The sequence below is a fragment of the Bubalus bubalis genome, chromosome 10, assembly GCF_019923935.1.
Source record: "Bubalus bubalis isolate 160015118507 breed Murrah chromosome 10, NDDB_SH_1, whole genome shotgun sequence".
NCBI classification, from domain to species: Eukaryota; Metazoa; Chordata; class Mammalia; order Artiodactyla; family Bovidae; genus Bubalus; species Bubalus bubalis.
Genome location: NC_059166.1, coordinates 33,446,924 through 33,462,343, shown reverse-complemented (window position 1 = coordinate 33,462,343; position 15,420 = coordinate 33,446,924). Strand labels below are relative to the sequence as shown.

At 38.0% G+C, this 15,420-nt stretch overlaps 1 protein-coding gene across 1 annotated transcript; it reads left to right on the top strand.

Moving 5' to 3' along the window:
* Positions 1 to 8,573: 8,573 nt before the first annotated feature.
* On the top strand, positions 8,574 to 9,605 carry LOC102391577 (trace amine-associated receptor 6). Its single transcript, XM_045161994.1, has one exon. It carries the CDS (start codon positions 8,574 to 8,576, stop codon positions 9,603 to 9,605), a length of 1,032 nt encoding a protein of 343 aa, XP_045017929.1.
* Positions 9,606 to 15,420: the final 5,815 nt, after the last annotated feature.

The following is a 15,420-nucleotide window of genomic DNA, read 5'->3' as shown; positions in this document are numbered from 1 at the left end:
AGGTGATCTTGAGTGGCTTGGCTCTTTCTGAAATTCATGGTATTTCTCTGGATAATAACCTCTCTGTTGTAGTAGTCATGACCAAATTTAGGAGAATACAAGTGAAGGACCTAATATATATTTGTTAATATAAATCCTTCTTTCAATTACCTTGTATTAGTTCAATCTCTGTCTAAATCTTCTGTTTCTTCCTTTGTATTATTTTTCTATTAAAATGTAAATACCACTTAGTGACGTGGAGCCTCCTTGCTCGGGGAGGGCAAAGCAGTGGGTCTGCACTGTTAGGTGTTGAGATTTATGATTCCCGCATTGTGGTTTCAGAGTCAGGGAATATAAATCAAGTGATCACTCTGTTAACTATAATATCAATTCAGTTATGTACAATGGGAAAGATAATTTGCATCATAGCATGTATTTATTCAGTGAGCTTCTTCCTTATTAGTAAGTCTGCTCATAAAATTATATTAGAGTTTAGAGCCAGTTAGCAGATGTTTAAAGCAGGGTTTTAAGACTGTAATTCATTATGTTACTTTATTTTCAGATTAATTTATTCCATATTCATTTAGTTGTACAGTGTTCTAAAAGTAATTTACAGTGGATTTTGAGGATACACTTGAAAGCATAGTTTAAAAGTGTGCTCAAAAGAAGAAAGAAAACTGAAGTGAAGGGCATAGAATGAAGCCAAGACAGAGGCTGTGAAAGGCATTTTCTTATGTCCCACAAACTCAGTTCTAAGGCAAAAAAAAAAAAAAAAAAAAAGGAAATGAATTAGTTCTGCAACTAACAGTGGATAAATCAAGCCAATTATTTCAGAGAATTATTCTTGATACTAAGACTGGAGGGTTCTGTATGTCAATTAGACATCAAGATTTTAAAATCAGATTATGATATCTTTGGGGCAGGAGAGAATATACATCAAAGTATTCTTGCTATATTTTAAAAATTTCTAGCTTGATGTAAATCAGCATTACCTATTAGTACATTATTTCTGACTACCATTACACAAATACTTTGAATTGGTAAACATTTCTAGAAATAGTGTATTATTCCTAATTATACTGTTTCTGGAGAAGGAGATGGCAACCCACTCCAGTATTCTTGCCTAGGAAATACCATGGACAGAGGACCCTGGCGGGCTCCATGGGGTCACAAAGGGTCGGACACGACTTAGTGACTGAACATACTATTTCTATCTGATTTTACAGATAATTAAAGGCACCCTAGCCTGCATGGTATCAGTTTATACACAATTTTTCAGTTCTAACACAGTGTAATGAATTTATTTTGATTACTGTGGTTTCAATATAGTAATTTTCCTATATAATCTTGTTTTGCAAGCTACTGATGGAATGCAATTTATTTTTCGAGGCAGGAGAAGAAAATTTAAGCATAACATACTCTCTGCCCATTTTGTTGTTCAGTCACATTGGCAGGCAGATTCTTTACCACTGAGCCATCTGGGAAGTCCATTTCATATATAGAAATTGTGTGTATGTCAATCTCAGTCTTCCAGTTTATCCCTCCACCACTTATACCCTGGTATTATAAATTGTTTTCTATGTCTGTAACTTTATAAAATACCACTTTTACTATTAAAAAGACTAATGTATCAGGATGGTGGTTCTTAGAAACATGGGGTTCAGAAATAATAAAGATGGTGAAAAATTCAAGGAACCCACAGATAATTTCTGAGTGTTAACCCTGCCAACCGAGGACATGGCAAAAAACAACAACAGCAGCAAGGACAATCATATATACGTTGCAATAATTTCATAAAAGAAAAGTGTGCTTTACTTTGGGAGGAATCTAGCTCCTCACTTTATGGAGATCTAGGGGTCTGTCCAGGTTTTACACAGAAGAAGCTTCAGGTCTCCCACCCCATCCTGCTTCTGACTACAACCAGACTTCTATCTCTCCCTCTTTCTATACTTTTGGTGTAATATTTCTTTCTCATTAAGTTTCTCTATGCTAAAAAAAGGTCTGAAAACCCCAACTATAGTTTCACTCATTTCCTATTTTCTTTCTCTGAGTATATATTCTACTTGCTGTTGTTGTTGTTAGTTGTAAGTCGTGTCTGACACTTTTACAACCGCATGCACTATAGCCCACCAGGCTCCTCTGTCTAAGGGATTTCTCAGGTAAGAACACTGGAGCGGGTTGCCAATTCTTTCTCCAGGGGAGCTTCGTATCCCAGAGATAGAACCCACATCTCCTGCATTAGCAGGCAGATTCTTTCCCACTGAGCCACCAAGGAAGCCCATATATTACATTAAAAGTCTACAATATTGTAGCAGCATTTTGGGTTTACTCTGTTGGTAGGAACTTTCCTGTCTCCACCTGGCTGTCTAGGTGGTCACTACTCTCTCACACAATACTGTCTTTCATCTTTGTAATACTTCTCACAATTTTTATTCATACATCCATTTATCTGCTTACTTGTTGAAGGTTTGTTCTCCTTTCAAGACTGAAAGTGTCATAAAGAAAGGGGTCATATTTGTTTTGTTCATTTCTTTGTACCCAGCTCCTGGCACTCAGTAAATATGCCTTGGATTAAAGAATTAATTATTGAATAAATTTAAAATAATGGAGGGCGATAAAGTTATTTCTGTACCCCAAATGACAAGTGTTACTTGTAATACTTGTAATCATATGATACTTCTTTTTTGCCTAGAATCATGGTTCTAAGTAAGGCAGATCCACTGATATATTGGGTTCAGACAGTAAAGAATCCATCTGCAATGAGGGAGACCTGGGTTCAGTCCCAGGGTTGGGAAGATCCCCTGGAGAAGGAAACGGCTACCCACTCCAGTATTCTGGCCTGGAGAATTCCATGGACAGAGGAGCCTGGCATGGACAGAGGTGTCCATGTGGTTGCCAAGAGTCAGACACGACTGTGCTCATTTCACTCATTCCCTTTCTGATACAATTGCCCCTCAGAGGACACTTCTCAGTGTCTGGAGATATTTTTGGCTTTCACAATTAAGGGGATTTTCCTGGCACCTAGTAGCAAGAATGCTGCTAGATGTCCTTCAATGTACAGGACAGATCCCACATCAAAACTTATCAGAACTCAAATGTCAATAGTGCTGAAGCTGAGAAAGCCTGCTGCTGCTGCTGCTGCTGCTGCTGCTAAGTCGCTTCAGTCGTGGCTAACTCTGTGCGACCCCATAGATGGCAGCCCACCAGGCTCCGCTGTCCCTGGGATTTTCCAGGCAAGAGAACTGGCGTGGGTTGCCATTACCTTCTCCAATGCATAAAAGTGAAAAGTGAAAGTGAAGTCGCTCAGTCGTGTTGCTCTTCGCGACCCCATGGACTGCAGCCCACCAGGCTCCTCCGTCCATGGGATTTTCCAGGTGAGAGTACTAGAATGAGTTGCCATTGCCTTCTCCGTGAGAAAGCCTAGCCTAAATCTTTGTCAATTTAAGTAACTGATTATTTTACAAAATCAAACTCTCAGAATACATTAGGAAGAATCTAAGAGATCATTAAGAATATTTTGTGTGTGTGTGATTAGGAGTCAGATAGCCAGATGAATTAATAATAATTCCTATGGCACAATTCAAAAGAACAAGTCCAGATATATCTTCCAAATCAGTGGCCCTACAGTGGCCCTACAGTCCAGATATATCTTCAAAATCAATGGCTCCTCTGTCCATGGAATTCTCCAGGCCAGAATACTGGAGTGGGTAGCCGTTTCCTTCTCTAGGGGATCTTCCCAACCCTGGGATTGAACCCAGGTCTCCTTCATTGCAGATGGATTCTTTACTGTCTGAACCCAATATATCAGTGGATCTGCCTTACTTAGAACCATGATTCTAGGCAAAAAAAAGTATCATATGATCGAGTCTGGAATCCTGCTTGAAGAAGGCTGGATAATACTTTCTTTTGCTCTGCTCTGTCCCGACATTCCAAGGGTGGGAAATTACCAAGAAATGTATTGCTATGTTTCCGTTTTCTGTTCATTATTCCTTAGTTGACATTTTTTAGCACAAGGGACAGAAATCACTTGGATTCACAAACGAATGTGAATCATTTGGAGGGTTTATGTGTGGACTTCTCACGTGGATGAGGAGACATTACAGATCCACTTCCAATGATGTCTTGAGAAGAGAACACATCTTTTCTCTAAGAGCACCGAGAGTCATAGTAGTTCAGAAAAGTGGACATGTCTAAATACCATGTTTTTTTTTTTTTTTTAATGTTTTCCTGAAATGTAATTCATCCATCTCAAGTTGCTCACACTGTATGCTACCTTTTATGTTTGTTAGTAGCCAGTGCACAAGCAAAAAATAATTCTTACTGGGAGAGAAAGGCTAAGTATTGACTCGCAGTGCCTGTACCTTATGATACCTCTGTAACAAAAATCCAATAAGGCGGTCACAGCAGGACTAAAAATAGGGGAAACATCCAAATGTTTGAAGAAAAAAACTCTTGAGCTCAAGAAACATAATGATTTCTTTCCGTCTACTAACCCTGGGGTTCTTTATTTCTTTGTTTTCTAGTTGCTTTAGGTGTAGAGTTAGGTTATTTATTTGACTTTTTTCTTGTTTCTTGAGGTATGCCTGTATTGCTATGAACTTTCCCCTTAGGACTGCTTTTACAGTGTCCCACAGGTTTTGGGTTGTTGTGTTTTCATTTTCATTCGTTTCTATGCAAATTTTGATTTATTTTCTGATTTCTTCTGTGATTTGTTGGTTATTTAGCAGCGTGTTGTTCAGCCTCCATATGTTGGAATTTTTAACAGTTTTTCTCCTGTAATTGAGATCTAATCTTACTGCATTTTGGTCAGAAAAGATGCTTGGAATGATTTCAATTTTTTTGAATTTACCAAGGCTAGATTTATGGCCCAGGATGTGATCTATCCTGGAAAAGGTTCCATGTGCTCTTGAGAAAAAGGTGAAATTCATTGTTTGGGGGTGAAAATTAGGGCAGAAATAAATGCAAAAGAAAAAAAAGAAACCATGGCAAAAATCAACAAAGCCAAGAGCTGGTTCTTTGAAAGGATAAACAAAATTGACAAACCATTAGCCAGACCCATCAAGAAACAAAGGGAGAAAAATCAAATCAATAAAATTAGAAATGAAAATGGAGAGATCACAACAGACAACACAGAAATACAAAGGATCATAAGAGACTACTATCAGCAATTGTATGCTAATAAAATGGACAACGTGGAAGAAATGGACAAATTCTTAGAAAAGTACAACTTTCCAAAACTGGACCAGGAAGAAATAGAAAATCTTAACAGACCCATCACAAGCACGGACATTGAAACTGCAATCAGAAATCTTCCAGCAAACAAAAGCCCAGGTCCAGACGGCTTCACAGCTGAATTCTACCAAAAATTTAGAGAAGAACTAACACCGATCCTACTCAAACTCTTCCAGAAAATTGCAGAGGAAGGTAAACTTCCAAACTCATTCTATGAGGCCACCATCACCCTAATACCAAAACCTGACAAAGATGCCACAAAAAAAGAAAACTACAGGCCAATATTACTGATGAACATAGATGCAAAAATCCTTAACAAAATTCTAGCAATCAGAATCCGACAACACATTAAAAAGATCATACATCATGACCAAGTGGGCTTTATCCCAGGGATGCAAGGATTCTTCAATATCTGCAAATCAATCAATGTAATACACCACATTAACAAATTGAAAAATAAAAACCATATGATTATCTCAATAGATGCAGAGAAAGCCCTTGACAAAATGCAACATCCATTTATGATAAAAAACTCTCCAGAAAGCAGGAATAGAAGGAACATACCTCAACATAATAAAAGCTATATATGACAAACCCACAGCAAACATTATCCTCAATGGTGAAAAATTGAAAGCATTGCCCCTAAAGTCAGGAACAAGACAAGGGTGTCTACTTTCACCATTACTATTCAATATAGTTTTGGAAGTTTTGGCCACAGCAATCAGAGCAGAAAAAGAAATAAAAGGAATCCAAATTGGAAAAGAAGAAGTAAAACTCTCACTGTTTGCAGATGACATGATCCTCTATGTAGAAAACCCTAAAGACTCCACCAGAAAATTACTAGAACTAATCAATGAATATAGTAAAGTTGCAGGATATAAAATCAACACACAGAAATCCCTTGCATTCCTATACACTAATAATGAGAAAACAGAAAGAGAAATTAAGGAAACAATTCCATTCACCATTGCAATGAAAAGAATAAAATACTTAGGAATATATCTACCTAAAGAAACTAAAGACCTATATATAGAAAACTATAAAACACTGGTGAAAGAAATCAAAGAGGACACTAATAGATGGAGAAATATACCATGTTCATGGATTGGAAGAATCAATATAGTGAAAATGAGTATACTACCCAAAGCAATTTATAGATTCAACACAATCCCTATCAAGCTACCAACAGTATTCTTCACAGAGCTAGAACAAATAATTTCACAATTTGTATGGAAATACAAAAAACCTCGAATAGCCAAAGCAATCTTGAGAAAGAAGAATGGAACTGGAGGAATCAACCTACCTGACTTCAGGCTCTACTACAAAGCCATGGTCATCAAGACAGTATGGTACTGGCACAAAGACAGAAATATAGATCAATGGAACAAAATAGAAAGCCCAGAGATAAATCCACACACCTATGGACACCTTATCTTTGACAAAGGAGGCAAGAATATACAATGGATTAAAGACAATCTCTTTAACAAGTGGTGCTGGGGAAACTGGTCAACCACTTGTGAAAAAAGAAACTAGAACACTTTCTAACACCATACACAAAAATAAACTCAAAATGGGTTAAATATCTAAACGTAACACCAGAAACTATAAAACTCCTAGAGGAGAACATAGGCAAAACACTCTCCAACATACATAACAGCAGGATCCTCTATGACCCATCTCCCAGAATATTGGAAATAAAAGCAAAAATAAACAAATGGGGCCTAATTAAACTTAAAAGTTTCTGCACAGCAAAGGAAACTATAAGCAAGGTGAAAAGGCAGCCTTCAGAATGGGAGAAAATAATAGCAAATGAAGCAACTGACAAACAACTAATCTCAAAAATATACAAGCAACCTCTACAGCTCAACTCCAGAAAAATAAATGACCCAATCAAAAAATGGGCCAAAGAACTAAATAGACATTTCTCCAAAGAAGACATACAGATGGCTAACAAACACATGAAAAGATGCTCTCATCACTCTTTATCAGAGAAATGCAAATCAAAACCACTATGAGGTACCATTCCATGCCAGTCAGAATGGCTGTGATCCAAAAGTCTATAAGCAAAATGCTGGAGAGGATGTGGAGAAAAGGGAACCAACCCTCTTACACTGTTGGTGGGAATGCAAACTAGTACAGCCACTACGGAGAACAGTGTGGAGATTCCTTAAAAAACTGGAAATAGAACTGCCTTATGACCCAGTAATCCCACTGCTGGGCATACACACTGAGGAAACCAGAATTGAAAGAGACACGTGTACCCCAATGTTCATCACAGCACTGTTTATAATAGCCAGGACATGGAAGCAACCTAGATGTTCATCAGCAGATAAACGGATAAGAAAGCTGTGGTACATATACACAATGGAGTATTACTCAGACATTAAAAAGAATACATTTGAATCAGTTCTAATGAGGTGGATGAAACTGGAGCCTATTATACAGAGTGAAGTAAGCCAGAAAGAAAAACACCAATACAGTATACTAAGGCATATATACGGAATTTAGAAAGATGGTAACAATAACCCTGTATACGAGACAGCAAAAGAGACACTGATGTATAGAACAGTCTTTTGGACTCTGTGGGAGAGGGAGAGGGTGGGATGATTTGGGAGAATGGCATTGAAACATGTATAATATCATGTATGAAACGAGTTGCCAGTCCAGGTTCGATGCATGATACTGGATGCTTGGGGCTGGTGCACTGGGACGACCCAGAGGGATGGTATGGGGAGGGAGGAGGGAGGAGGGTTCAGGATGGGGAACACATGTATACCTGTGGCGGATTCATGTTGATATATGGCAAAACCAATACAATATTGTAAAGTTAAAAAAAAAAGTATGAGAAAAAAAAAAAAAGAAACATAATGACCTAATTAAAACAGTTGTTTGTGCAGTAGCTTTCTTAACACTCACTACTGAAAATAAACTTCCAAGTTCACACCTTGCACTACAGGGATTCCATCTAGGGATTTTCCTATTGATGGCATTTGTATGTCTGGAAGGGCTGTATGCTTTAGGCGGTAAGGCAGATAAACCTAACAGGAGTTGATGCTATAATTACTTCCCATATCAGTGCCTGTTGCAAAGAGGAACTCTGAAGGTAAAAGTTTTTTAAAGATATTTAGGACCTAAAGGGAATTTCATCAAATTCAAGGATCTAAGCTTTAGTTAGTTGAAATTCATTCCCAGTGACTTTGTCCAATGTAAATTTTTTGCATTTTACTCTGTTACTGTTTACAATAGTACTAACATTTGATAATTTCCTCAGGCATCCTACTGTATGTATGATTTCCTCCAAAAGCATTGAAAGTCCGTGGAAATCAAGAAGGACAGAATTCTCTGAATGTAAAGGACAGATCATGAGCAGCAACTCATCCCCCACTGCAGCTGTGCAGCTCTGCTATGAGCACCTGAACGGATCCTGTGTGAAAATCCCCTACTCACCCACATCCCGTGTGATTCTGTACGTGGTGTATGGCTTTGGGGCTGTCGTGGCCGTGTTTGGAAACCTCCTGGTGATGACTGCCATCCTTCATTTCAAGCAGCTGCACTCACCAACCAATTTTCTCATCGCCTCTCTGGCCTGTACGGACTTTCTAGTAGGAGTGACTGTGATGCCCTTCAGCATGGTCAGGTCCGTGGAGAGCTGCTGGTACTTTGGGCACAGTTTCTGTGCTTTGCACACATGCTGTGATGTGGCATTTTGTTACTCTTCTCTCTTCCACCTGTGCTTCATCTCCATCGACAGGTACATTGCTGTTACTGACCCTCTGGTCTATCCCACCAAGTTCACAGTGTCTGTGTCATGCATATGCATCAGCATCTCCTGGATCCTACCCATTACTTACAGTGGTGCTGTGTTCTACACGGGTGCCAATGAGAATGGGCTAGAGGAACTGTCTAGTGCCCTCAACTGTGTAGGAGGTTGTCAGATAGTTATAAATCAAAACTGGGTGTTGGTACATTTTCTATCCTTCTTTATACCTACCTTCATTATGCTCATTCTCTATTGTAATATTTTCCTTGTGGCTAGACAACAGGCTAAAAAGATTGAAAATACCGGTAGTAAAAGAGAGTCATCATCAGACAGTTATAAATCCAGAGTAGCCAAGAGAGAGAGAAAAGCAGCTAAAACCCTGGGTATCACGGTCATAGCATTCATGATTTCATGGTTACCATACAGTATTGACTCATTAATCGATGCCTTTATGGGCTTCATAACCCCAGCCTATATTTATGAGATTTGCTGTTGGTGTACTTATTATAACTCAGCCATGAACCCCTTGATCTATGCTTTATTTTACCCTTGGTTTAGGAAAGCCATCAAAGTCATTGTGAGTGGTCGGGTTTTCAAGAATAGTTCTGCAAGCATGAATTTATTCTCTGAATAAATGTAAGCCATTGGGTTGAGGAAGTTGAAGGTATCTTCACATTTTACAAATGAATGAATTTTTAAAAAATCAAGTAAGACTGTTACTGCAGAGAAAACAAATTGCTTTTCCAGTTTAATTGGATAAATCAGGGTCTCAGTCTGTTAGGATGTGCATTTCCCTTTTGCTTCTCCAAAATTATTTATTTGACTAATAAATTTTAAGCCCATTATTGTTAACTGCTGTAGAACGCACCATTTCCCATTCCCTGCAGTCATTCCCCACCTTTTCTCTCTTATTCCATTGACTCTTCCCTTTGTAACCTGTAAACATGTCTGTTGCCTTTTATTTCTTTTCTTTTTTTCCTTACAAACTGATCTACTCTTTCCCAATTTTATCAAAAATTTCTCTGTGATTAACTTTCTCCAGTTTGCTGCTTTTTGTGCTTTATTTTCCCAGGGAATTTTTTTGGGATGCAGTTAAAAGTATTATGTTTAAGTCTGCATGGTGTCTGTGTCAGGAATTGGCTTCAGCATCTTCTACATCCTGCCCCTGGAGTACAGTGGTGCCAAGCTGTACACAGATGTCAGAGTTGATGGGATGGAGGGATTAGTAAGTGCTTTCTGCGTAATAAGTGATTTTCACCCTGTTTAAATCAGTTTTGGATATTGATAGAATTTCTATTATTTTTCACACCTGGCTTTGTTAAAATGCTACTGTACAGAAATATTATTCTTATGGTTAAAAAGCAGACTAAAAAGATGGAAAATATTACTAGAAAATAAATTTGTTACCAGGGACTCGCAAGATCAGAGTGGCTAAGAGACAGAGAAAAGCAGTTAAAACCCTAGGCTTCACAATGTAGCACTTTTGGTCTCATGATTACTCGATGTATCTGATTCATTCATTGATTCTTCTTTAAGTTTTATCACACTTCATATGCTTATGAGATACTTTGTTGGTTCAGCTATTGCAAATTGCCCTAAATCATTCGATTTATGCTTCATTTACCATTGGTTTGGGAAAGCAATAAAACTTATTAAACTGGCAATATTAAAAGACAGTTTATGAATTATAAAACTAACTTCTAAAGCCTAAGTTTCATATCGATGATTTGAAAATTTTAAGTTGATCTGGTGATATATTGGAAATTTCTGTAGTGATGATTGCATGAAATATAGACTTGACAATGATCATTCAGTTGAGGAGGAGACATGGCACCTCGACTTTGGCAGCTTCACTTTTATACGTTTATGTATTTTGAAAAGTGAGCATCCTTTGAGCATTTGATAGAACCCTGTTATCTCGTAGTGGTCGACACAGTGGCCGTAATTTCGTTTCCTCAAATATTTACACCAGCCTGCTCTGTCAGTTGTTATTTTCTTCTTTCAAGCCTGTTGCTGTTTTACCTTTCCTACCACTTAACTTTTTTTCATTTTCACGTTTCTTCCTTCTCTGTTCCCTGTTAATATCAGGTTGTTCTGTGGACTCCGCATTTATTTTGAGCAAATTGATTCTTGGGGTCCAGTCTTCTAGAGCTCCCAAAGGTCTCTGAGACGTATCCATCAGCCATTTCAGACTCAGGATGAGATTCATGTTTTATTTTTTTAGGAGATATTTTGTAAATGTAGGAATAACCGTTAGCCAAATGGAAGCCCAGTTTCTATCATAGTTGCATCCCTTTATGTAACCGTTTTCTCATTTCATGAAGTTTGTTTTACCTTCCAGCTCATGATGGAGAGCAATTGTTGGTTATTTTTCCTTCTACAGGTACTATTTGGAGCTTTTACAATGTTTATGATAAAAAATACCACTATTATCTATGTTATTGGAAAAATGTGTAATTTAGAAAGGTTGTATAAAACTTTTTGAAAAATTCTTAAGGATCTTGCTTCATGTATTTCACAAAATCAAAACTGATTTCTTCCCGATGTTAAAAAACCAGAAGAAAACATATATATATTTTTAACTTTTTTGGTGGAATCATGACAGAAAATCCATATGGATTCAGGCACTTAATTTTTTTTTTGATCAAAGATAATTTATTAAATTTTTTTTAATATTTTATTTTTATTTTTTTAATTTTATTTTATTTTTAAACTTTACATAATTGTATTAGTTTTGCCAAATATCAAAATGAATCCGCCACAGGTATACATGTGTTCCCCATCCTGAACACTCCTCCCTCCTCCCTCCCCATACCATCCCTCTGGGTCGTACCAGTGCACCAACCCCAAGCATCCAGTATCAAGGCACTTAATTTTTTTTTTTTTAATTTTATTTTCAAACTTTACATAATTGTATCAGTTTTGCCAAATATCAAAATGAATCCGCCACAGGTATACATATATTCCCCATCCCGAACCCTCCTCCCTCCTCCCTCCCCATTCCATCCCTCTGGGTCGTCCCAGTGCACCAGCCCCAAGCATCCTGTATCGTGCATGGAACCTGGACTGGCAACTCGTTTCATACATGATATTTTACATGTTTCAATGCCATTCTCCCAAATCTTCCCACCCTCTCCCTCTCTCACAGAGTCCATAAGACTGTTCTATACATCAGTGTCTCTTTTGCTGTCTCGTACACAGGGTTATTGTTACCATCTTTCTAAATTCCATATATATGCCTTAGTATACTGTATTGGTGTTTTTCTTTCTGGCTTACTTCACTCTGTATAACAGGCTCCAGTTTCATCCACCTCATTAGAACTGATTCAAATGTATTCTTTTTAATGTCTGAGTAATACTCCATTGTGTATATGTACCACAGCTTTCTTATCCATTCATCTGCCTATGGACATCTAGGTTGCTTCCATGTCCTGGCTATTATAAACAGTGCTGCGATGAACATTGGGGTACTCGTGTCTCTTTCCCTTCTGGTTTCCTCAGTGTGTATGCCCAGCAGTGGGATTGCTGGATCATAAGGCAGGTCTATTTCCAGTTTTTTAAGGAATCTCCACACTGTTCTCCATAGTGGCTGTACTAGTTTGCATTCCCACCAACAGTGTAAGAGGGTTCCCTTTTCTGCACACCCTCTCCAGCATTTATTACTTGTAGACTTTTGGATTGCAGCCATTCTGACTGGCGTGAAATGGTACCTCATAGTGGTTTTGATTTGCATTTCTCTGATAATGAGTGATGAGAGCATCTTTTCATGTGTTTGTTAGCCATCTGTATGTCTTCTTTGGAGAAATGTCTATTTAGTTCTTTGGCCCATTTTTTGATTGGGTCATTTATTTTTCTGGAGTTGAGCTGTAGGAGTTGCTTGTATATTCTCGAGATTAGTTGTTTGTCAGTTGCTTCATTTGCTATTATCTTCTCCCATTCTGAAGGCTGTCTTTTCACCTTGCTAATAGTTTCCTTTGATGTGCAGAAGCTTTTAAGGTTAATTAGGTCCCATTTGTTTATTTTTGTTTTTATTTCCAATATTCTGGGAGGTAGGTCATAGAGGATCCTGCTGTGATGTATGTCAGAGAGTGTTTTGCCTATGTTCTCCTCTAGGAGTTTTATAGTTTCTGGTCTTACGTTAGGGTTAGGGCACTTAATTTTTAAACTTCAAAGAAAGAGAACGCCATGTTAAGGAAAAACAGACAAACTTAGAAAAACTATTGGTAGCATGCATGATGAAGAATTAGTAGATTTTAAAATGTAAAAGCAATTTACACAATAGAAAGACTGAGACAAATGTCCCACTAAACAAATAAATAGGAAATTTTACAGAGGTATGGCTAAGAAATACATTAAAATGTCCAATGTACAAATAATTTTAAAAGTTAGTTAAAATGTAATAAAGTTTCATATCTCGAATTGGAAGGACAGCATTGAAAGGATCATTAATATCAGATTAATTAGATTCTGAGAAGTTGAGCACACTGCTGAGAGTTGGGCATTTCATATAGGAAAAACACAATTTAATATCTCTTGTCTTAGAGGAAAATGAAGACATTTATATAAAATTTCAAATCACATGTCACTTGACTCTGTAGTTCCATTTCTGCCAAGCAAGCCTAAGAAGATAGAGTCAGGCAAGGAAGGAAACATGACAAGGACATTCATTGTGTATCTCTCAATTATAGATTGAAATAAACTAGGATTGATATGGTGTAAATTAAATCAATTATGTTCTACTTTTGAAATGGAACATTATAAAACCATTTAAAAGAACAAATGCCTTGTAACAATTAACAAGGTAAGACAACCACAATATATTTTTTTCACTAAAATCAAAAGAAAACAGAAGCAAAAAAATCTGACCTAGATTGTAAAACAATATATGGACTAGGTCCCCATATTACACTTTTACAAAATGTAATTTTATGTATAACTGACTGTGTCTGTGTTTGGGGAGGGGGATTTACTTTGTAATTTAGCTTTATCATTTTAATGTTTGTGATTAAAATACATAGGTTAAAATTGATATTAATAATACCACCTTTATTTTTATCTAAGCATCATTAGCTTTATCTGTGTGCTTGCTTGTTTTATTTTGGGGGGGATATCTTTTGAGAATATATCTTTGGTATATTTTTGTCTTATCTAATGAAACTATGACACAGGTACATTGCTGCTAAGTCACTTCAGTCATGTCCAACACTGTGTGACCCCATAGATGGCAGCCCACCAGGCTCCCCTGTTCCTGGGATTCTCCAGGCAAGAACACTGGAGTGGGTTGCCATTTCCTTCTCCAATGCATGAAAGTGAAAAGTGAAAGTTAAGTCGCTCAGTCGTGTCTGACTCTTGACAACCCCATGGACTGCAGCCCACCAGGCTCCTCCATCCATGGGATTTTCCAGGCAAGAGTACTGGAGTGGGGTGCCATTGCCTTCTCCAACAGGTACATTAGTATATTTTAGAAACTGCACCTTATATAGATTAAGTATCTAAGGAATTATATGTTAATATTTTTAAGTATTTTTACGGTTTTCTTTCAGCAGATCTTTAACATGCTCCAACTCTTCTTGTTTATATTAATTGCGTACTGTCTTTAGGAGCGATGGAAGCTACCAAGAGTCATGGTTCAACGTTCCACTTGTGCTTTATTTCTACTCTTCAGGTCATTTCTTGAAAAGCGATAAACAGTAGATGTGTTGAGTAGACGCACATATTCTGAGAAGAGACTTCACCTCCCAGCGAGGCTGGAAGGAGCATTTCCCCTCTAGAAGGGGAATGTTGCCCAGTCTGCCCCTTGTTGTTTAGTCACGAAGTCTTGTCTTTTCTTTTGTGACCCCGTGGACAAAGGAGCATGGCGGGCTAGAGTACCTGGGATTTCCCAGGCAAGAATACTGGTGTGGGTTACCATTTCCTTCTCCAAGGAATCTTCCTGACCCAGGGGTCAACCCGCATCCCTTGCATTGGCAGGCGAATTCTTTGGTAAAGCGTCTGCCTACAATGAGGGAGACTCTGGTTCGATCCCTGGGTCAGGAAGATCCCCTGGAGAAGGAAATGGCAACCCACTCCAGTACTCTTGCCTGGAAAATTCCATGGACAGAGCCACCAGGAAAGATTATAAGTCTGCCTATTAGGGTAGGAAAATGCATTCCTCAGAAGACAGACCTCAAAGAACACCCAGAGATACTAATGTGAGACCAAGCTCTCCGAAGACGGATGACACTGTGGGGATAAAGGTCACAATCCCTATATTTACTGAGGTATTTTTCTTATACCTGGTGCAGTGTGAGACTATAAGTAGATTTAAGAGTATTGCAGAAAAATAAATCCTATCTAGCATCCCTGAGCAGGTGAAGCGAAGATTTGTATCTGTTACCATGGGTATTTCATGTCCTCTCCCCTCCTACCCACTGACTTCTGCAGAAATCCAAACAGCTTGGCAAAATGAG